General features: G+C 48.5%; 1 protein-coding gene across 1 annotated transcript in view; it reads right to left on the bottom strand.

Annotated features, from left to right (window-relative positions):
* Smg6 (SMG6 nonsense mediated mRNA decay factor) overlaps positions 1-23,700 on the bottom strand; it is a 236,533-nt gene that overhangs the window by 13,924 nt on the left and 198,909 nt on the right. The window contains exons 14-15 of the mRNA XM_051157931.1: positions 13,169-13,345; positions 9,341-9,487 (exon numbers count right to left, since the gene is read on the bottom strand). Coding sequence (XP_051013888.1) covers positions 9,341-9,487; positions 13,169-13,345 — 324 coding nt within the window. The remainder of the gene's footprint in view (positions 1-9,340; positions 9,488-13,168; positions 13,346-23,700) is intronic.

Genomic DNA, 23,700 nt, shown 5'->3' with positions numbered 1-23,700 from the left:
TGTATGCAGGTGGCGATGGGGGCCACAGGTATTGGATCCGCTGGAGCTGGGGTTAAAGGTGGCTCTAAGGCTACGGTTGCTGGGATCTGAATTTGGATATTCTGGAAGAACAGTTAAATGCTCCTGAACTGCTGAGCCATCTGTCTGGTCCCAGGAATATTTGTTTTCGTTTTGAGACTAACAGCAGCTGGGTAGAGATATGTCATGTAATCCCAACTACCTGGGAGACTGAATCAAGAGGACTACTTGACCCATCTGTGAGTTCAAGGCCAGCCTACAGAGCAGAGCAAGACTCTCTCCTCTCCTTCTCCCTCTCTCTGGTGTACGTATGTGCACATGGGATATAAGTATGTGAATTTATGGACACATGTGCCCAAATATGCATATATAAAGGCCACACCAAAACATCCAGGTATCTTTCTCCATGGTTTTCCACTTTGTCTGGAGACAGGGTCTCTCTGGAGTGGAAACTTGGTGTTTCAGGAAGGCTGGCTAGCCAGCAGACTCCCAGGTCTACCTGATGTGTCTTTCCCCTCACACTAGGGTTACAGCGACACACAGCTATGTCTTGCTTTTTGCGTGGATGCTGAGTTTTCTAACTCAGTGTGCATGTGAAGCAAGTGCTTTACCCAGCGGGTGAGCTCCTCTGCCTCACCTTGTCTTTCAAGAGAAAAAGATACTTCTGATTTTCATTATTTGTTAATTTTTTGTTGTTTTTTTTTTTTTTTTTTTTTTTTTGAGACAGGGTTTCTCTGTGTAATAGCACTGGTCATCCTAGATTTGCTTGGTAGACCAGGCTGACCTCGAAACTCACAGCGATCCACCTACCTCCAACTCCCGAGTGCTGGGATTAAAGGTGTGCACCACCATGCCTGGATATTTATTTTTTTTGTTTGTTTGTTTTTTCGATACACGGTTTCTTTGGGTAGCCTTAGCTGTCCTGGAACACACTCTGTAGACCAGGCTGGCCTGGAATTCACAGAAATACACCTGCTTCTGCTTCCTGAGTGCTGGGATTCCAGGCGTGCTCCACCACTGCCACACGGCTTGGGTAGTACTCCCCTGCCCTGACTCCCCGAGACAGGGTTTCTTTGTGTAACAGCTTTGGCTGTCCTGGAACTCGCTGTGTAGACCAGGCTGGCCTTCAACTCCCTTGAACGGCTGGCTTTGGGTAGTACTCTGACTGTTGACCGATGTCTATTTTTGATAGAGGTTCACTATATTGCTCAGATTTACCTCATCCTTCTGATCCTCTTGCCTTGGCTTCCTGAGTAGCAGAAATCACTCAGCTGGTGTGGTGGCGTATGCCTTCACTCCCAGCGCTTGGGGAAGCAGAGGCAGCTGGATCTCTGTGAGTTGAAGGCCAGCCTGGTCTACAAGGGGAGTCTAGGACAGCAAGGACTACAAGAGAAACCCTGTCTTGAAACAAAACAAAACAAAAAACCAAGAGTGGTGCGATAATCATTGGCAGAAACTATAGGGAGCAGATAATACACTGGCTGTTGAGAAATTCTTAGAACTCCTTTCTGGATGTCCAAAATCACCCAGGGATGAGCTGGTGCTTCAGTCAGGTGTGGTACATGCTCACAACCCCAGCACCTGGGATGGGGAAAAATATATGAGGGTTAGCTGGGTGTGGTGGCGCACATCTTTAATTCCAGCACTTGGGAGGCAGAGACAGGCAGATTGCTCTGAGTTCAAGGCCAGCCTGGTCTACAAAGCAAGCCCAGGACAGCCAAGGCCACACAGAGAAACCCTGTCTGGAAAAACCAAAAAGAAAGAAAACCTGGGGGAGTTAAAACTTTTCGTATGCACAAATTACTTGCCTGCATGTATGGCTGTGTATCATGTGCATGTGTAGTGCCTCTGGAGGCCAAACCAGAGCATCAAATCTCCTAGACCTGTAGTTATAAACAGTTGTTTGTATCTGCCACGGTGATGCTGGGAACGGAATTCAGGTCTTTTAGAAGCAGCCAGTACTTTTACCAATGAACAATTGCTCTAGACACTGAATGTTAATAAATAACCCTTGTTCTGAAAAAGCCAAAGCCAGGTGTGGTGGTGCACACCTTTAATCCCAGCACGCAAGAGGCAGAGGCAGGTGGATCTCTGTGAGTTTGAGGCCAGCCTGGTCTACAAAGAGAGTTCCAGGACAGAGAAACCCTCTCTCTGACCCCTTCCTCCACCCCCCCAAAAAAGGAAAGAAAAAAAAAAGTATGTGTTCTCTCTTGCGGAGAATGAAGGGCTATGTCTGACACTTCTGAGGCGACTACAAACATCAATCTAAAGGTGCTTCAGCCAAAGGCTTGACTATTCTAGGATTCTGGGGAAGACAGAACCCTGTGGATGCAGTGGGAGCCAATGAGGTGGCAGAAGCTGGAGGCAGGAGCACCATGGTGTACAGAGAAGCTGGGGCAGGCCTGGGCGGTCCTCAGCTCTGTAGACTGATAGGCTTCCCGCCAGGGGTGAACGTGCCCCTGGACTGGTAGTATACTGGCCCCCACACTGCCTCCGACAGCTAGGAGCCAGGGCTGAGTGTCTGTCTTCCGCTAGCTTCCTTCCATACAGGTGTGTGTGTGTGGGGGGTGTTCTGTCTATACCCCATTGTTGCACAATGCCCTCCTCCTCCGGGCTGGGTGGCAGTGTGAATGGACTGTGACTATATTTAGAGCGAAACTCCTGGGGCTACCACAAAGGAGTGATTGCATCTTCAGGAGGGTGGGTGGGCGGGAAGGGGACAGGAGAGTGAAGCTATTTTCAGAACACATGTCATTGCTGGCTACAGAGCAAGACCATGGCCGTAACGCAGAGGGAAACAATAGCTGTGGCCAGAGGAAGAGCCTGTTATGTTTCAGGTGGGATGTTTGCAACTGCTCAGGAAACCTGACCCCGCCCAGCAGCAGCACAAATCACAGGAGAGACTCAAGGAGTCTGGGGAAGAGGAGAAGATTCACAGGGCCAGGACAGTATGAGGTGCCAACAGGCCAAGCCTGTGGCTGGAAGAGGATTTTCAGTGACTGCTTGGCCTTGGCTGCCTGGTTAAGAATGAAACCCTTCTGACCAACTTCTCAGACAAACCATGTATCTTGCTAAGAACTCTGAGCACCCCCCAAGGATGGCAGCGTAAATAAAAACACAGACAGAAAGCAATGAGGTAGACAAGACCACTACAGTAGGAGGTACCATCTTAGGCAACAAGGCAAGGCCTGGACTAGGCCAGAGTGTGTGGTCGCAAAGCCCTGAGTGGGTGGACTTGGCACCCCCCCACCCCCCGCATGCAGGGGCCTGCCTGGGCTCTGCAGCTCTAGTTGCACAGGCCCTGAGAGCTCCCCACACCCCTTTTCTGACCTCTAGTCGGCCCCACTCACCAGCCTCTGTGCAGTGCCGGAAGCAGGGAGGGACCGGGCTGCAGAAGGAGGCCAGGCCTCACCTCCCCCATCTCCACAGATGAGCCCAAGGGTCTATGTGGGAGCAGGGAAGTGGAGGTGTGGCTACAGCCCCAGGTCTCACTTGGACTTTATAGCCATCCTGGGGCGAAGGGGCTTTTGTTCAACCCCATCTTCATATCCCCTTCCCGAAACATGTGTGGTTCCTGTTTTGCTGCATCTGTAAAAGGCGCTGGGAGCTCAGGACCTGCCTTACACCTCTCGGTGAACACCCTGGAGACTGCTGGAGTTCAGAGCAGTGTAATTTACAGCCCATCTCTCCCATCTTAATTCACTAGATGCTCCTTTCTTCCTTATTGTATTAGTGTGACCCAGGTACCTGCCAACAATAATGGTCTCTCTAGCTTGGAGCCTCTCCCCTACTCCCAGGACAATTTATACCTTTTCCTTGGGATTTTCCCCCTTAAATTAAACAAAAAGAGGAAAAATAGAGAAGGTTAACACGGGTTTGAAGCACTGAGGCCCCGTGGTTCTGGGCAGGGAGCCAATGGCCTGAGGGCACACACATGTGTGTGCTCTCCCAGAAGGGCCTTCACCGGCCCTGTTTTACAGCTACCTCGGCACAGACTCCAGGGTTCACGCATATGGCCAGACAGATGTGTCTGGCTTACGTTCAAGGCTGGAAAATGAAGAATTATGGAAGTGAAGGGCCCCGGGCATTAAAGAGAAGGGGGAGGTAAAAGGGGGAATTTTTCCTCTGCTGAGAAATCCTCCTGTGGCTGTGGGGCTGGAGGAAGGAGGCTGACAGGAGGCAGGGCCGCCAGCAGTGGTGCATGTGGGGCCTGTTCTTAAAGGGGCCACAGCAGCCTCCTCTAAACAGAGCTGTGAGACACAGTTAGTCAGTGGTCCTGAAGTTAGGACTGCTTATTGCTTGCATGGCCAACCTGGACAGTGTACTCTGGCCAAAGACAGAGCTGCTATAGCACGTGTTCTCACAGCATCCGTCTCCCAGTTCAGGAGGGTCTCACCATGTAGCCCAACCTACATACTTCAGACTGCACAGCCCAACTCTGACCTTGAACTTGTAACCTTCCTGCCTAAGCCTCTTGAGCGTCAATCCACGAAGCTGTATTACCCTGGCTTTCAAAAATAATTTCCTAGCTCTCCTCTCTCTTTCTTCTCTCTCTCTCCTTCCCCTCCCTCCCTCCCTCCCTCTCTCTCTCTCTCTCTCTCTCTCTCTCTCTCTCTCTCTCTCTCTCTCTCTCTCTCTCTCCCTCTCCCTCTGTCTTGGAATTTACTATGCAGATCACGCTGGTCTCAAAACTTGAGATCACCTGCCTCTGCCTCCTGAGTGCTGCGACTAAAGGCATCTGCCAACACTCTCAGTTAATACCTGATTCTTTTAAAAGAAAATAATAGCTTCTCAAAGGGCGGTGGTGACATACACCTTTAATCTGAGGCAGAGGCAGAGTTGGAGGTCAGCCTGTACTACAGGATGAGTTCCAGGACAGCCAAGGCTACTCAGAGAAACCCTGTCTCAAAACAAACAAACAAAAAGCCCCCCAAATAAACCAAAAAACCTATAAGAATAGCATGTACGAAGCTGGGCGGTGGTCGCGCACACCTTTAATGCCAGCACTTGGGAGGCAGAGGCAGGTGGATCGCTGTGAGTTTGAGGCCAGCCTGGTTTACAGAGTGAGTCCAGGACAGTCAAAGCTACACAGAGAAATGCTGTCTCGAAAAACCAACCAACCAACCAACCAAACCAAAAAAAAAAAAAAAAAAAAAAAAAAGGCATTTACACTGTGCACTGCATGGTCAGCTCTAAGAGGCGCCCCCTGTGCATTCAGGCCATGAGAGTCAATGCTCAATACTCAATACCATTTGCTAGAGTAAGCTGAGAGCATGGTCCCTGACTCCTAGAAATTCATAGTAATGTTGTGTGAGGGGAGGCCCACAAATAACTGTAATATGAGATATAATAGCAGTCCCACAAATGAGGTATAAATCAACACTGCAGGAAACCTAGAGCAGAGAGACAAATTCCTCCTGGGAAAGGTCCGGGGAGGCTTCACTGGGGAGATGGAGTTTCATTGGGGAATGCAGGGAAAATACAATTTCAACAGGTAACAGAAAGTATGGGGCAGAAAACAAGCCCTCCAGATCGAGAGACAGACTCAACAAAGATCTAAAGGTAGGAAAGGGCAGAGTAGGTGTAGGGCAGTGAACAGAGAGGAATGTTGCCAGGCGTGGTGGCTCATGTTTTTAATCCCAGCATTCGGGAGGCAGAGGCAGGCGGATCACTGTGAGTTCAAGGCCAGCCTGGTCTACAAAGTGAGTCCAGGACAGCCAAGGCTACACAGAGAAACCTTGTCTCAACAAAACAAAACAACAACAAAAAACTAAAGAGAGAGAGAGAGAAAGAGAGAGAGAGAGAGAGAGAGAGAGAGAGAGAGAGAGAGGTGTGAATGTCACCTGGACTGGCATTTTAGAACACACTACAGCTCACCCTGAGAAGGTATAGCAACTGTGAGGCAGGTGCTGTGCTGAGTTCATTTTACAGACTCAGAAACAGAATTGGAAAAGTCAACCACTTTGCCTAGTGTCCATTTACTAGCTAATAATGTCTCACAGGGAGTGTTTTAATGGGAAACAAAGTAGGAAAAGCACACTGGGAGCAAACTGGAAGCCTAAAACGTCATTAGAAGGAATTAAACTTTAAGTCACTAGGCAAGCAAAGGCAGTGGTGATTTCTGATTAGGGGAACGGCTCTATGGGAAAAGAACTGTGAGTTCATAGTATGGCTGGAGCCTGGTGGCCAGACTGAGTATTATGTAAGTCCAACAGGGGCCACTCACGGATTATAAAGCCAGTGCCACCCTCTGGAATTATCCAGTGTAGAGCCATGGTTGCTATTAGCTAGCCCCTCAGCTACAGCAGCAGTGGCAATGGGCCTAGAAGAGGAGAACACACAGGTTATGATAAGAAATCAGATGCCAGGGATAAAAGGCCATGCTAGAACTTCAGATGATATTCTGCTTGCTGCCATCAATGAAGTCAACTAAAACTTTCTGTTAAATACCAACTCAGCTTGCTAGACTAAATCACAGTAGAAAGGATGGTGTAGTGAAAAAAATGGCGATAGGCTGGAGAGATGGCTCAGTAATCAAGAGCACTGTTTGGGGCTGGAGAGATGGCTTAGCAGGTAAGATCAATGTCTGCTCTCTCAGAGGTCCTGAGTTCAATTCCCAGCAACCATCTATAATGTGATCTGATGCCTCTTGTGGCCTGCAGGTGTCCATGCAGTTACAGCACTCATATACATAATAAATATGGGCGAAGAAAGCCTGGGAACATAGCTCTGAGTGGCAGGGAAGACAGCAGTGCTCACTGTGTCAGTGGGAACATAGCTCTGAGTGGCAGGGAAGACAGCAGTGTGCTCACTGTGTCAGTGGGAACATAGCTCTGAGTGGCAGGGAAGACAGCAGTGCTCACTGTGTCAGTGGGAACATAGCTCTGAGTGGCAGGGAAGACAGCAGTGCTCACTGTGTCAGTGGGAACATAGCTCTGAGTGGCAGGGAAGACAGCAGTGTGCTCACTGTGTCAGTGGGAACATAGCTCTGAGTTGCAGGAAAGACAGCAGTGCTCACTGTGTCAGTGGGAACACAGCTCTGAGTGGCAGGGAAGACAGCAGTGTGCTCACTGTGTCAGTGGGAACATAGCTCTGAGTCGCAGGGAAAACAGCAGTGTGCTCACTGTGTCAGTGGGAACATAGCTCTGAGTCGCAGGGAAAACAGCAGTGTGCTCACTGTGTCAGTGGGAACATAGCTCTGAGTCGCAGGGAAAACAGCAGTGTGCTCACTGTGTCAGTGGAAAGCTAGAGGAAAGAAGCTTAAGAACCCAAAGCCATGTGCAACTATAACAGGACTAGGGCTTTTTATTTTTTATTTTTAAAATTTTTGCTTTTGTTTTGTTTGTTTTGTTTTTCAAGACAGGGTTTCTCTGTGTAGCCTTGGCCATCCTGGACTCACTTTATATACCAGGCTGGCCTCCAACTCACAGCGATCTGCCTGCCTCTGCCTCCCGAGTGCTGGGATTAAAGGCGTGCGCCACCACGCCCGGCTGTTTTTATTTTTTTAAAAAGTGCATTTCAGGCTGGAGAGGTGGCTCAGTGGTTAAGAGCCCTGTCTGTTCTTCCAAAGGTCCTGAGTTCAATTCCCAGCAACGACATGGTGGCTCACAACCACCTACATTGAGATCTGGTGCCCTCTTCTGGTGTACAAGCTCACAATGCAGGCAGAATACTGTATAAGTAATAAATAAATAAATCTTTTTTTTTTTTAAGTGGGTTTCATGTAGCTCAGGCTGGCTTTGAACTTGCTTTGTAGCTGAGGATGGCTTTGAAATCCTACTTCCACATCACAACGGCTGGAATTACAGGCTGACACCTTCATGCACAGCAGGGCTAAGTTTGGTAACAATAGCTGGGCTGTGAGTTCGAGGCCAGCCTGTACTACAGAGTGAGTTCCAGGACAGTCAGAGCTGTTACACAGAGAAACCCTGTCTCAGAAAACCAAAAATAAAATAAAAATAAAATTAAAAAAGTTTGGTAATAATAGGTCCTAGGTGATTTCTGGCAGTAGTTTTTTTTAACAGCTGGACTGAGAGCCAAGACATGGAAGTAGTGACTTGACATGAAACTTTTTTGAAAGACTGATGGTGAGAAAGAAAATGGCAGAAAAAGAAGTGTGAGGATAATGCTGTTCTTTGGGCCACAACGAGGTCTACAGCCAGAGCCATGGGAAGGAAGTCTGTGCAGCGGGCACACTGGAACAGGCAGGCATGTAGGGTGCTGTATACTATACCCTAGCAGCAGCAGGACACGGCTATGTCCATACCAAAGACCTACGCCAGCTGTTACCGCTCCTCTCCTGGGACAGGCGGATGAGACTACTACCAGACAAAGGAAACGTCTGTCGGCTAAGCACTTTGGTGGCAGTGTCTCATGCCTCTGCAGACAGTAAAAGGGAGGCATTATCACTCTGCTTTGCAGATGAAGAAACAGGCTCTTCAAAGTTAAATAATTAGTTCAGTGTTAATAAGGCTAGTAAGTGTCAGACTCTGAATTACATCAAGTTTGCTTGGCTTTCTGAACTAAACCATACACTCAAGAGGAGAACAGAATGCCAGGAGTAGCAACAGCTGCCTTTGGAGGCACTCTGGATGCAGAGGCAAGTGAACTCTGTGAACATAAGGCCATCCTGGTATACACAGTGAGTTCCAGGCCAGCCAGAGCCACACGGGCCTTGTCTCCAAATGGAGAGAGGGAGGCGCTGGGGGCTGGGCAGGAGAAAGAGATGGATGGGAAAGAGAGGGAGAGGGAGAGGAGACGAACATCTGAAGAGAGACCTAAAGAAACATGCCTAGAGAGATAGGGAGAGAAGTTCACTGCTTCTCCAAGTACAAAGTCTATAGAGGGAGCTGAACTTCCTTGGAGAAGTAAGTATTTAGTACAAGGAGACAGATCTCGGAAGGCCAAGGAGCAAGGAGAAAAACTTGCTGGAAACGAAGGCCTAGACTTCCAGGAGGGCTGACAGTGAGGTCACCCCTGAATGTAGACTGGGTAGCTACTACCTGGGAGGATGTGGACGACGCTCTGTCCAACGGGGCCTCTCCCAGTGCCCTGAGAATCCAGTTAAGCAGCTGTGGCTCTGGCATCCCACGGGAAGGAGTGCCCTCCCTGAGTATCTACACATGGTGAAGAGATGAGTCCCTCACATTGTATGAAAGACGGCATGAGTGGTGTTGTCCGAGAAGACCCTCCCCCTCCTCAGAGCTCACCATGTGATGCTCAGCCACCCCCTGATCACATCATTTCCTGCCTTGTATGCACAGTAACACCCTCATGATAGCCACATTCCTCAGTGGAAGCAGAGTCTCCAGTGAGGTTTCACCTGGATCTTTTCCTGGCGACGCTGCTGCTCAGCTATCTTCCTTGCTAAAGCCAGTTTCTTGGCCCGAAGTTCCCTGATGTCATCCTCACAGCCACTGCCTTCAACCTCTGAATCTTCCTCAAAGTCTTCAATCACCACATCTTCTTCCTTGGGGTGAAGGCACAGACAGGGAGAAGGAGGAGATCATAAGCCATGGTACGTGGCTGACCCACCCTCTGTCTATAGTCCCCACACCATGGGGGGGGGGGCAGGGCAGTGGGCGGGGAGGTTACTCCTTGCCAAGGGTTCCCTGGAATATGTTGGCTGGAATTATTGTTCCCCTCAAACTGCACCCCAACATGCTAGAGCTTTTCTTACACACTCATACCTATGTCACTCATAATCACATACATGCTTGTGTTCACACTCCTTATTCTCCCTTGAACACACTCAACACAAACTTTGGACCTGTTTTCATTTTGAAATTACAAATGAGTCAAGAGGTAAACAATAGAGAAAGCTGAACTGCTCAATTTAAATCTAATTCGTGCTAATATCTGACAGGACTCATTCTGGCCAACATCTGGGAGTTAAGCAAGGAAGCTCCCTCGCCCCAGACAGTATCAGGAGTAGATGCTGCAGCTCTACAGACCTTGCTCTGATTTCTTTTTAAGACTACAGCCTGGTGGCGTGGGGACTTCTGGGCCCCATTAAAAAATTCACATAACATGGCCTTGCTCTGCTGCCCTCCAAGGGCCTAGGCAGAGTGAGGAGGAGGTGGCTGGCTAGTTTAAGGAGCCTCCTTGCCAGGCTGATGGAGCCTTCCCCAGGGATGGCACTTCCTCACTTGCAGACTTAGTTCTCAACAGCCACTGCTCCCCGGGTGGTCCTAGCTCTATTCCTCACTCTCTCACTTTTGGCCTTGGTCAGGAGAGAACATACAGCTGCCCAAGGGGACGGGGCTAGTAGGGGAACATAGGGAGTGATTCAACAGGAGAAGGAAGATTCCTGTAATTCTAACAGGATGATAATGATGACTACACTGACAGCTACCAGCTACTCAGTGCTTTTTACGGCCTGTGTACCGGGCTATGTGTTTTTCATACATTAACTCTTTTAGTTCTCACAATGGCCTGTGCAATAGCTATTGTCATCATCTGTGCTTTATAAATGAAGAAGGTTAGAGTAAAATGGCCTGTTCAGAGTCACAGAGGTGGCAGGAAGCAGAGCAGGGATTCAAATTCAAGTGAGACTGACTCCCATGCCTGCTCTTACCAACCACAACGCAGGACTGGGGTTCGGAATTGAGAGAGCAAGCTCAGATCCAGCCCTTAGAGGCTCAACTTTGTCAGGTCTGGGCCTACTCAGACAGACAGGGACTCCCTCCTTGGTGAAGAGTAGTTTATAAGTGTAGGTAAGGTGATGAGGAGGAGGACCTAAGGAAGATGGGTGGTTTGACATTATCCCTAAGAACTACAAATTGGCTGGGTGGTGGTGGCACACACTGTTAATCCCAGCACTTTGGAGGCCCAGCCAGGTGGATCTCTGTGAGTCTGAGTCCAGCCTGGGCTATGCAGAGAAACTGTGTCTTGAAAAACCAGAAAACCGAATCAAACTAAACAAAAAACCCAAAAAACCAAACCAACAAAGACAACCCCCTTCAATCCAAAAAATGGTGAAAAGAACTACAATTGTCCTTCTACACCCCCCCCCAACTTCTTCCAATTATTTGGGGAGATGGGAGCTAAGGATAAATAAAATATGTAACAGTCTGAGGGGGTCCAGGGTGCTGTCCACAGGCACCATTTACTTATCAATATCTGGCCATGGGAAGGAAGAAGACTGCACATTCATTTCCTTGCTGACAGGGTTAACTTGGACAAGAGCAAGTGCAACAAGATGCCTGCTGGCTCACGGAGGAAGAGTGTTCCTGCCTGCTCTGACCAGGCTGGGATGGACAGTTAGCACTGGTTTGGAGTGAGTAGGTTTAAGGTCAAAGGAGGGTCAGAGAAGCTTGTCTGAGGTTTGTTCAGCTCTCATAGCAAACGAGGAAGTGCAAGGTTATGAAATTACACAGACCAGGGTAAGTAGGGTTTCCCAGGGACCACTAACATAAAGGAACCCAGGAGACTCGTGGGAAAAGGAACAAGTGGGCAGCCTGGTGTGGGTCACGAACCTTTGCATGGTCTATAAGCCTCAGAAGGAGAGTACTGTGGCACAGCTAGAGCAGGCACCAGAGGCAGCCTGCTTCTTCCCGGGTGGGAGGAGAACCTTTTTGCCAAGCTAGGCTTGTGCTTCAAGCTCTACTGCGGGGAGGCATTTCCTACAGCCGTGCCGGCGAGCTGGCTTTGGTCATCCTCCACTGCCTCCGTTAGCCTTCCAGCATGGGTGAGAAAAAGGACAGAGGTACGGGCATCATGGACCTGTGTTTCCCGCACTGTTCTGCCTGCTAAAGTTTGGACACTTCAACGGCTCTGGCAGCTCCATTCTCTCTTCCCATGCTGACAGCTCATTCTTTCCCATTATTCCTTGCCCAGGTCTCATCTGGAGAGTCTGGAATCGTGGGCTTAGCTATAGCCCTGGAACCACCTCTGTCCTGGAAGCTGAGCCCTGTGTCATCAGGCATGGGGTGGAGCTCTCCAGCTATCCTAATGAAGCCAGGCCAGGACTGCTTCTCTGAAGACTCTGTTCCAAAGGTGGCCACTCTATCACCGCCTGAATCCTAAACGACAGCTTCCAGCTGACATCTGGCTTCCTTGGCCTGTTGCTGATTTCATCCCTGTACCCCGCCCTGCTCCACCGGGCGCTTGAGACTGCTGCGGGCCAAATGACTGTGTTGGCCTATGGTGACCTGGCCTTTGGCTAGAATTGCTTCCGTCCCTTCTCTCTATCCCATGTTTCTTTCTACCTAAGACCCCTGTCTTTAATACTATGGGGTAAACAGAAAAGAGCCAACCTTCAGGCAAAAGTGAGACGTGTGTACGCACCAAGACAAGAGTTACCCACATCCACACACAGAGCAAGGAGGCTGACAAGGGTGCTAAATGCACACATGCTCCATTTCCACCACACAGTCTCATTTACTCTGAACCCACAGACCGAAGGAGAATGGGAAGCAATGCTCACTTAAACTGACACACAACTGGGCCATCAGATCATATTCAATAGGGCAACTATCAAGGAAGTCTGCAGAGCTGGGTACACAGGCAAACATGCATAGTGGATACACACACACACACACACACACATAAACACACACACACACACACACACACACACACACACACACACACACACACACACACACACTTCTGGAGTGAAGCAAAGGCTACAGGAACAACCAAGGGCAAACAAACAAGAGGAGAATTCCTTAATCACATCAGGATGTGCAGGAGGGAGGGAGGGAGGGAGTAAGAGAGGGAGAGCAGACTGGGGGGGGGGGGCGGGCGGCGGGGTGATTTTCCACATGGGGCCAGCAATGTCAGCTCTTCCTGTACGTGAGCCGGAGGCCGGAGTTCAGGCCTGTGCTGTGCTGAGCTCTGCACATCTATAAACTTGATCCTCAGCCTGAACCCTAACACCCCTCTCTCTCTACTCTCTTTCCTAAGCCTCCAGAGCTGAACATTATTAAACTCCTTCCTCCAATGCAACATTAAAAAGAAGCATCTGGAACTCGTAGATGGAGGCATTGGGTGGACTGGCAGGAAGGGCACCAGCAGAGTGCACTCTTGAGAACAGACACTGAAGTGAGAGGTTATAAATAACCCCAAGGAGAAGCTCCAGCCTGGGCATCAGGGCATGGGGCAGGGAGCGTTCCCTCTGCCATAGCAGGCTCTTCCCGCATTGTACCTCATCTTCCAGTTGTTTTCCCTCTTGGCTTCCCATTTCCTTTCCCATGGTGTCTGGGACGGGTGCCACTGACACATATTTTCCACCCTTGAATGCCAGCAGAGGCTCTTCTTGTCCACAAAGGGCTTCCAGAAAATACTTCAGCACTGTGACCCTTTTGCAGTCAGCTGCAATAACCTACAGGGCGAGAGGGAGAGAAGAAAAACAGCGTCTTCTGAGAGGGGGATGAAGATGAGAGACCTTGTTAGCTGCAGGGCACATGAGAATTGTGTCAAAGTTCCTGTGGAGGGAGGCAGTATGAGCAACAGGAGTGTGCGTGTGGATGGAGGCAAGCAAGGACCAAGGTCTTCTGAAGGAAGGAAGTCACCAGGGCCTTGCTTTAGGTCATCCCTGGGGCAGCAGACAGCCTCAGGGCCAATGCCAGGTACCTTCAAGGCTTGTACTTTTCTCAAGTCTTATGAAAAAAGGAAAAGCAGAAAACAATTTCTTCTCTGTTTGGAGTAGAAGTAACAGGACAAGGAATGTACTGCAGCAGGCTGGCTGTCACAGAAAACTGCTTTCTAGTACCCTTGGCACTGCAGCTGCAGACTCCCTCCAGGACAATCTGCAGATTCAAAGATAAGCTTTCTGGGCCGTTTCATCTTAGCCGAGTCATTCTGAACTTACCTGGATGGGTCCTGCTTCACCTTAGAACTAGGTAGGGAATTATCAGGAGAGGCTGGGGCAGAGCAGGCGAGTTCGCCAAACCTCTGTCCTCCACGGCTCACACTGGCTGCTCCCATTTTGCTATAGCAGCACACACGACAGTGCTGTCCGAGAAGCTGGGGTTCAGTTAGCTGATGTGTGACTTATTATCCTGAGCAACTGTCAAATCTGTCAGGTCTCAGATGCAGTGTCCATAGTCATCTAGACTGGAATCCTCCCTACGAGACCATATATGCATACCTTCACCTCTCACTGTACCTGCGTTGCTTCTACTGTCCTCCTCTCTGCTATCTGGGGCCCTGTCTTGCCTACTGACTGGATGGTCATCAAGGAAGAAGAGGGCCCTGCTTGGTGTGCATTTAAGAAACAGAGGGCCATTTCCATGCCATATTGGTCAGGTACGACAGAGAGCAGCACTTTTATCATCAATGACTCCAGGACACACTAAATGACCAAGGCCCATTTTAAGATGCTATTTTACTTTATTTATGTGTATGGGTCTTCTGCTTGCATGTATGTTTGTACACCACATATATGCCTCGTGCATAAGGAATCCAGAAGGTGGTGTCAGATCGCCCGGAAGTGGAGCTACAGGTGATTGTGAGCTGCCATGTGGTGCTGAGAATGGACCCCAGGTCCTCTGGAAGGGCAGCCAGTGCTCTGACCTGATGAGTCCTATCTCTAGCCCCACCTTCTCCCGACTCATCTTCCAACCTGATTTCTGAATGTGAAAGGAGAGGTGAAGGACTGAGGTGGAGGCTGGACTGTGCAGGTCCCCACTTCACCACTTCACATGCTAACCCCTGCAGTCAGAGGGCAAGCCCACTGGTGCCAGAGATTGCATCTTGAACTTCCCACGGTTCCCTGGCAGGGTGCTATAAGAATAAAGTGGACACATACTAGGCTCATGGGGAAAGACTGGCAGCCACAGAGAAACCCACTGGGGATCACAGCAACAGGTGATCCAGGATGACCCATGCCTTCTAAGACAAGGTGGCACGAGTCAGCACTCTGCTAGGTGGCTGGCCAGGGAGAGTGCAGCGCATACCAGTCGTCTGTGCCACAGCCTCATTCTCTGCCACCTTCTCCCGTGCCCATGTGCCACTCACCTATGGCTACTGCCACCACAGGGTAGAATATAGGCTAAACATCTGACCGCCTCCATCTAGAGGTCCCCTGAAGAGGCTTAGAGCCCCTTGAACTTAATGGATCCTGGAGACCTCCTTGAAGGGCCAGAGCAGGTAAGCGTGGTGAGGAAGGCCAGCAATACAAAAGCAGGGGCTGAAGGCAGTAAAGAACAGAGCTGAAATGAGTAACAGCCTGGCAGGCGGCACGCACAGTGGCCTCCCTGCATCCCCAGTCTTTCACTTGCAGAGGAAACTTCTGCATTTCCACAAGACTGCCAGTTTCCTCTCTGTGGTCTAATTTTAACCACCTTGTCGTTACAGTGTGTGTCAGCCACCTGACCCCAGTATGACCTCTGACCTTATGCCCCAGCTACTGCTTGCACTATGGAGAATTATGTAATGGATACAGGACTTTCCTTTCTGGCATGAGACCGCTGCCACTGAATGGGGGTGGGAGTGAGGGGAGGAGAGGTAAAGGAGCGAGGAGAGAACAAGTTTGCAATGGTTGGTCCTTGGCTCACCTGGATGGTGAAAGGGCTCCAGGAGTCCCAGGCCACTGTAGCAGAAACCTGGCCAGGAGCAGACGGGTGTGTGCTTGGGCAGTGAGAAGAAACACCTTTGTCATTAAGGCAGGCCCTGGGTGGGTACATGGCTCGGGAAGCAGTGTGATTCCTCGCCAAGAGGGAGAAAGGCCACATGTGTGGACGTGGGACTCCTGGAGATGGGGATTTCCAGGGCACAGCAGGAGCCTGGGGTGCAGACATCCTGAGCCTGCCTGCAGCACATCCTTAGAGGTTCAATAGGAACTATCATGAAGAGAGACAAATGAAAAGGAACTCCTACTTTGCCCCAGCTCTCATTTGCACACCTTTCAGAATGAACCTGGTCTTCCTGGGAATTTTGTCTGCTATGGCCATTCAACCTTGTCCTTAAAGGGAATGACACTTCCTGTGGCTGGTAAAAGAGATTTGCTCCATTGGAGTATGTAAGTTGGAGCTAAGAGGTCTCAAAAGGATTCTACCTGTTTATATAGGACAATTCACCCAGATTTTGTAAGAGGGTCTTCTCTTCATTGCAATCCAACCAGCAGGAAGGACACAGTATTCTTGTTTGTTTGTTTTTTATTAAATAAAAATTTTTTACATATGTATTGTTGTTTTTGCTTTTGGAAACAGGGTCTCTCTGTGTACCCTTGGCTGTCCTGGACTCACTTAGTAGACCAGGCTGGACTCGAACTCACAGAGATCCGCCTGCCTCTGCCTCCTGAGTGCTGCGATTAAAGGTGTGTGCCACCACGCCCAGCTACATATACATTTATATTACACATATATACAATAAACTACCTACAGCAAGAAGAACCATGAAACAATCAGGAATTATATTAATGTTACATTTAGCTGGGCATGGTGGCGCATGCCTTTAATCCCAGCATTTGGGAGGCAGAGGCAGAGGCAGAGGCAGAAGGATCACTGTGCGTTCTAGGCCAGTTGGTCTACAAAGCGAGTCTAGGACAGCAAGATAACATAGAGAAACCCTGTCTGGAAAAACCAAAGAAACAAAACAAAACAAAAATAAATGTTACATTTTTTAGTATTTTGGCTATTTGTATTTGGCAGCCTTGAAGAAAACATCTTTTCTATCTTGGTGCATCTAAAATTCTGAATATAAATCAATATCTATCTTATCTTGTCATTATCAACTTAAAACATCTATCTAGACCTAAAAAGATCCTTTTTTAAAATGGTTTTTTTGAGACAGGGTTTCTCTGTGTAGCCTTGGCTGTCCTGGACTCACTTTGTAGACCAGGCTGTCCTTGAACTCACAGCGATCTGCCTGCCTCTGCCTCCCAAGTGCTAGGACTAAAGGCATGTGCCACCACGCCCAGCTCCTAAAAATATCTTAACCCCTAAATAACTAAGCGTAATTGTAAAACTAAACTATCTGGTCTTAATCCCATCAGAAACTTGACAAGGAATAAAATTGATTACCTGCGTATACAGGGAGTGCAGGTTAATAGCTTCCCAAATGAGAAGATGACAGAGACAGTTTGCTACCAGAGCCCAAAACGTACTCTTGGGTTTTTAAAGTACACTGTGGTGGTAATAAATGTATTCATGCTATTTTGTAAACTGGGAAGGTGAAGGGCAGAATGTCCACCGCTTGCACAAAGACACAGGAAACCTGTTCCCAGCATGCTGTGCTGGTTGTAAGAGCATTCGGCCGTAGGGTGGGAGTTGAATAAGCCTGGTGGAGAGAAAAACACAGTTCTCTTGACTCTGGAAGAGCTTCTCCCATATAAAGGAATCGAGCAGTTGAATCACAGAGGGACAAAATAACAAACAGTTTAATATGGTAAAGGATATATCAAAATAGAGAGAGTCCTTGGACCACCTGCTTTAAAAAGCAAACTCCAAGATGGGTGTGGTGGCGCACACCTTTAATCCCAGCACTCAGGAGGCAGAGGCAGGCAGATTGCTGTGAGTTTGAGGCCAGCCTGGTCTTCAAACAGAGTCCAGGACAGCCAATGCTACGAAGAGAAACCCTGTCTCAAAAAACCAAAACCAAAAACAACAACAACAAAACAAAACAAACAAACTCTAAGATGAGCTCTACTTGGCAATGAAGTTTCTGGCAGAAGGGTTAAAGGTTAAAGGTTAAAAGTTAAAGTTGGTCCTCTGCTTGGAAAGGAGGGAATACCTATGAAATCTATGACGTAATCCCCACTGTAACTCCATCAGAAGCATATTTTCCATTCTGTATCAACTTGAAAAGCAGAGAATGTAAATGGTTGGGTAGGACGAAGTTCCTTTCTGGACTGGGGCTAAAAGTGGGTAAAGGGCTGCTAGACTAAGAACAAAATGTCTCACATAAATCATTTCCACTTTGAACAGAAAACGGGGGTTCAGTCAGGGAAGAGCTGAAAGAAAAGCACCCTAAGAAAGCCCCTTTGTATCTCCTTGCAGGTCAGTGAAGCGCTCCCCACCAGCAGCAGGAACCGAAACCCTGAGCTTCAGGGCTCCAGCTATCTATCAGCCCATCGGGTCCACACGCCGTGGCACCACGCAGAAAGGAAAACTGAAAGCTCGATGTGGAGAGGTGATATGTGCCGGTTCTGTCCTAGCTCAGTTCCATAGAGAGATAAAGTAAGCAGGTACTGAGGTGGGGGCAGGGGCTAAGAGGCAGGTCCTGGGAAAAGCACAAGGAACCTTTAGGCCAACATAGGAAAAGGTTGGTCTATGGTCTGGGGTATTTTAGGTGAGGAGGTGGACAAACAAGAATGGTGGAAACTGAGCAGAGGCCCACACAGGAGCAGCAAAGGAGACAGGTTACTTTATGGAGTGTGGGGACAGCAAGAGAGAGGAAGGGAACCAAGCATCAGGCACCAGATACTGATTGATGTAAGCTGAGTTTCGAGATGCAACACCTCACAGCAGCCTTGGGGAAGGGAGAAAACCTGAACCAGGCAGGAAATAGGAGGAAGGGTTGGAATGCCGACAGGCCTCTGGAGCACGCTCCTCAGGCTTGCTGCTCAGTGCTCAGCAATAGCTAGTTTTCTGGCCACAATCCCTCCCCTTGGTTTAGGGGAGTCAGAACATGTACCACCAGCCAGTTCTTTTTTTCTGGTCTTGAAAGTCCAGCTTGCTACTGCTCTTCTGGTTACAGAAGGGGGTGGTGGGGGTGGTGAATAAATGAATATCACACGGGTTTCCCCCCTGCAAACTCAAGTTTACAGGTTGTTTTTCTTGTTTCTCTAAATGGAGCCAATTATTCTCACATTTGTTGAAGCCTTCAATCAAGCTTTATAGCTTGTTAATTTTACAAAATGTCCTTAGAGCAAATAAGATGCAGACAGGAAAAGTGAAGTCTTTACTGAGATTATTAGGAAACCTTAAAATAGACTCCAAATCTACCACCAAGGCTGGTAAAATACAGGCTGCTTGGCTGGCTTCTCAGGTCAATTAGCAATGGGTTAATTATCATCTTTAATGAGCCAAGCCTAGAGGATTGGCTATAAGAAACTGAACTCACACGAATGTGTTTTCACAAACCAGGAACTTGTAGCTATGGCGGACTCACCCTCACTGGAGACTGAGGGTGGGAAGCACACTTCTGCAGCAGCCAAGGGTGGGGCAGCTGAAGAAGGGGGTCTGCCAATGACAATTCAGACACAAGAAATAAAGAATCCCACACAGGGAATCCTCTGGAGCTGGGAGGACAGAGGAAATGGTTTATTCACATTCCTAGGGGGAGGGGCTTCCTGGCAGGGAGCAGACTCTCAGAGGCAGGAGGGAAACTGGCCACAGGATGCACAATCACTCTGAAGACAGAGGCAGTAGTTTAGGACCAAGAGATACACACTCATGGTCTGAGTCAGAAGAAGCAGGTATAAAATGGAGACAGGATCAGAGGTCAGAGGGGTGAGAAGGAGCTGCACTCAGGCTGAGTGACCAAGATGGAGAAAAGCCTGAGTCCTGCATGAGATACGCTGCTGATGACCCGGGGCGGACAGTGTCCAAGGGAGCAACTGAAACAGCCTTTTCCTGATCCCTGGCTAAACAACAGCCTCATTTCTATGCAATATGTCCTGCATAGGCCACTTTTGGTTACCTCGGATTCCAATGTCTAGGTCTAGCTCTCCTTAGATCCTCTGGTTGACTGTGTAGGCTAAGGGAGGGGTTAATAGGTCACAGGACAAAGTGCTAACAGCACTGCTCAACCCACAGCAGCCGCAGCATTCCACGACCTGGGTCCTATCCCTGCTTCTTCAGAGAAGGCAACGTGAACTGTCAGGCATCAGTGGGCACAGACGCCTGTTCTCCACACCCATGCTTGCCACACGTGCACACACACGCACAGCAGCAAGTCTCCTAAAGGCTGATAGGTGAGGTGTGGTAACCGGTTGGGTAGGAGGACTGCATAGCAGTAGGGTTACTGACAACTCTAAAAGGGGGGGGAGTCTGACCACTGGGAAAGAGGTCCTAACTGTGACTTCCTAGCTGTGCCTCTAAAGACAAGTTCATTTCTCGGAGCCTCTATTTGCTCAGGGTGTTTCTGTGGTGGAGAAGCTATAATGCATAGCAGATATTTAGCAAGGTGCCTGGCCCAGGAAGTGCTTAATAAAGTGGTTGCTATTGTTTTCCTTCCTCTCTGCTTCACTCTGTTAAGAGGTGTCTAACATCACTGAGAGGTTTAGAAGGCAGACTCAGGAAAGGCGGAAACAGGGCCGAGACAGACCAGAATGCTTACTAGCACGATGAGGTGCTAGACTCAGGCGACTGAGTAGGTCAGCTGATGGAGAAAGCCTGGCCTCTCTTTAGCACTCCTTTCTCTATTCCTAATCGCCAAAGACCTGGACCTAACCACAGGCATGCACGCACTCTACAAGGCTCTGAAGAGGACCTAAGGACCTCACCAAGCATGCCACTAGTAATATGACTTATCAGAAACAAAATCCCATCTTAAACCAAGTTCCTGGCCCCTTCACAGTGGGGTTATAGGGAGTAGATTTGCCTTAAATAAGGCTCAGCAACATCCTTGCCCCAGGTATTCTGATAGAAAAGTAACGATGAAAAAATATTCTCTCTGCAATTTTGAACCCACCTGAATTTCCTGATCTTCTCATGGCTTGCTCTTCATGAACTGTCTCCCCAAGAAGAAACTATTCTGTCCTCTCAGAGCGCAGAGCTCTGCTGTTTCAGCAAGGTGTGCTCTCTTCAGCTAGGGCACCGCACACAGCAGGCCAGGGAGCAGTAGCTTGGGCTGCAGTCCAATCCTGCTTCCCTTGCAGAGCGCTTCAGAGCAACCACCCACATTGGCAGGGGCCGGGGCGGAAACTGGCACTGCCAACACAAGCCCTTCAGGTCTGGCTAGCTTTAGCTGGTCTGAAACCTGGAACTCAGGCACTGGGAGCTCACTTATTGAACCAGCAGGGGAGGCTGCAAGCTCAGCCCCTGGGGATGAAAGCCCTCATTTGTCTTAATCTGTCTCCACACTGACAGCAAGTTCTGGGCCAGAATCACAGCATCTCATGAGCTAGTCGAGTGGTTCTCAACCTTTGGGGGTTGACTGACCTTTTCCTGGGGGTTGTTTAAGAGTATCTGTATATCAGTTATTTATGTGACGGTTCATAGCAGTAGCAAAATTACAGCTATGAAGTAGCAAGAAACTAATTTTACAGCTGGGGTCACCACAGCATGAGGAACTGTATTGGGGGTCGCAGCGTTAGGAAGGCTGAGCTCTAGCTGCTCTGAGCCACATTCTTATTTGCCTTTCAAATAGCCAGGTGCGGGAGCCCACTCTTTAGGGTTATATTCAGGCTCCCTTACCAAACCTGTTCCTAATTTTATTTATTCTGTGCCAGGAGAAGTATCCTTTTTCAGTCATTTGCAGCATTTGACAACACAGGCAACATTCAGTCATCAAATATTTATTAAGTGCCTACTGTATGCACAAGCATCACTACAAGGTCCCCGTTCCAGTGGGTAGGGACCACATTCATGCTAGCTAGAACAAGAGTCTCAAGTGCTTTTGCATTCTGCTAGGCAGAATTCTTACTACTCTTTCCTCAAAGGAGGATACAGCCTTACAGATACAGAGGCCTGACACACTGCTGCTTCATGCCTTTCAGGCTGACGGCTGTGGAAAGGCCAGGAGAGAGACCTCCCGCAGGCCCAGCCTTACTGCACAGCAAATTCCAACCTCTTCCTATTCGCTGTAATCATGAGTCCATACAGGTCACCGCTCCTGTACTTCTATTACTTCCTAAGCCTGGACTTCAGGCTCCAGGCAGTGACTCCTTCCCCCACCCCCACCCCCATTTGCTCCTTCTGTGACTTGGCAAATTTTACAGAAGACTCTCCAGGCTATAATGACTTTGCCTTTATGCAGTCACTTCATTCCTTCATTTTCCTTTAAGCTTGATAAAAGTAACTTCCTTCCTCCCTCACCTCCCTCTGAGATAGTTTTACTATGTAACATATTTTGATCTCATACTGGTGAGCGTCTGGCTCAGTCTCTGAAGTACCTGACTGATTTTAAAGCCTTTCTTTGTAAGAAGCCAATTGGCCTTTATCTACCCTACCCTGCTACTGCCCATAAATCTTTGCTGAAGACTTTTATCTCATGATAGGAGCTATGATAGACATCCTGAGCACCTAAGACAGAACTAGGTCAACAACAAGCCTTGATGTCACGGGACTCTCAGTCTAGCGAGAAGTCCCACAGATACCTGTGTGCTGTTCCTTCAGTGCCTACGTGCCAATGCTTTTTTCTCTTTTTTTGGTCCTATTTACAGTACTTTTGTTTTTTGGCTTTGTTTTGTTTTTCCAAACAGGGTTTGTCTGTGTAGCTCTGGCTGTCCTGGTATTTACTTTGTAGACCAGGCTGGCCTCGGACTCAGAGAGATCCGCCTGCCTCTACCTCCCAAGTGCTGAGATTAAAGACACACATACATCCCCAGTTATAAGTCAATTTGTTTTTACCTAAATAAACAGGTTTCTAACAATTCTGTGCCAGATATGGTAGTGCTTGCCTTTAATCCTAGCACCTGGGAGGCAGAGGCAGGCAGATCTCTGTGAGTTTTAAGGCCAGCCTGGTCTACAGAGCAAATTTCAAGACAGCCAGAGATACATTGAGAAACCCTATCTTGAAAAAACAAAACAAAACAAAAAATTCTATTAAATGGCCAGTCGTGGCCGTGTAGTATGAGAGGTCTGTTACTACCTGGGAGCTACCAGAGGGTTTACTTTCAATAACAGCATGGTAGCACATCCCTGAAATACCAGCACTCGCGAGGCAGAGGCAGTCAGAACTTGTCTCCTACCAAAGGGGAAAGGACTCATTTTCTAGAAGGAAATGAATCCATTTCTGTAAACATCTATCTCTTGCAAGCCCAAATCTGCCTCCTAATACATCGAACTCTTTTCTCTGGGGCCCCATGTAATTGGTAACTTGCACCAGATTGGTCTAAAATTCTTTGAGACCCGTTATGTTATACCTCCTCTAGGTTAGGCAACCCGTATCTGCTGCTCACTTTAGCTGTCTCCTCAGCATCCTGCTTACTTCACTAAGACTAATATACCAAATTCTCTCACTAAAATTAATTTAAAGCCCTGTACTAATGCTAATGCTTAGACAAAACAGCATTATCTGATGAAAAGTGATCTCTACTTTTTGCCTATTTTATCCACAAATATAAATGCAGCATGGAACATGGAGGTCCATGCCTGTAGGTCCCAGCACCTGGGAAGCGCAGGAAGGAGAAGCAGGAGTTTGATGAGTTTTGAGGCCAGCCTGAGATACACGGACGTTCACCCCCACAGAGTTCTTAACCCAGTGACGCCCAACCTTCCTAGTGCTGTGGCCCTTTAATACAGTTCCTCCTGTTGTGGTAACCCCCAACCATAAAATTGTTTTGCTGCTACCTTATAACTGTAATTTTGCTACTGTTATGAATTGCAACGAAAATGTCTGATATGTGATCCTTATGGGGTTTGTGACCTACAGCCTGAGGACCATTGCTAAGGCAACCTGAGATTTAACAGAGGCCACAGAGTCTCATATTCATAGCAGTCAGATCTACAAAGAAATACTTTTTAAAAAAGATTTATTTATTTATTATGTATACAGTGCTCTGCCTGCATGTATTCCTTCAAGCCAGAGGAGTGTGTTGGATCTCATTATAGATAGTTGTGAGCTACC

This window comes from Acomys russatus, chromosome 16 (assembly GCF_903995435.1).
Source record: "Acomys russatus chromosome 16, mAcoRus1.1, whole genome shotgun sequence".
In the NCBI taxonomy this organism is placed as follows: Eukaryota; Metazoa; Chordata; class Mammalia; order Rodentia; family Muridae; genus Acomys; species Acomys russatus.
The sequence above is the reverse complement of the archived record's forward strand: the minus strand, read 5'-3'. Positions and strand labels throughout refer to the sequence as shown.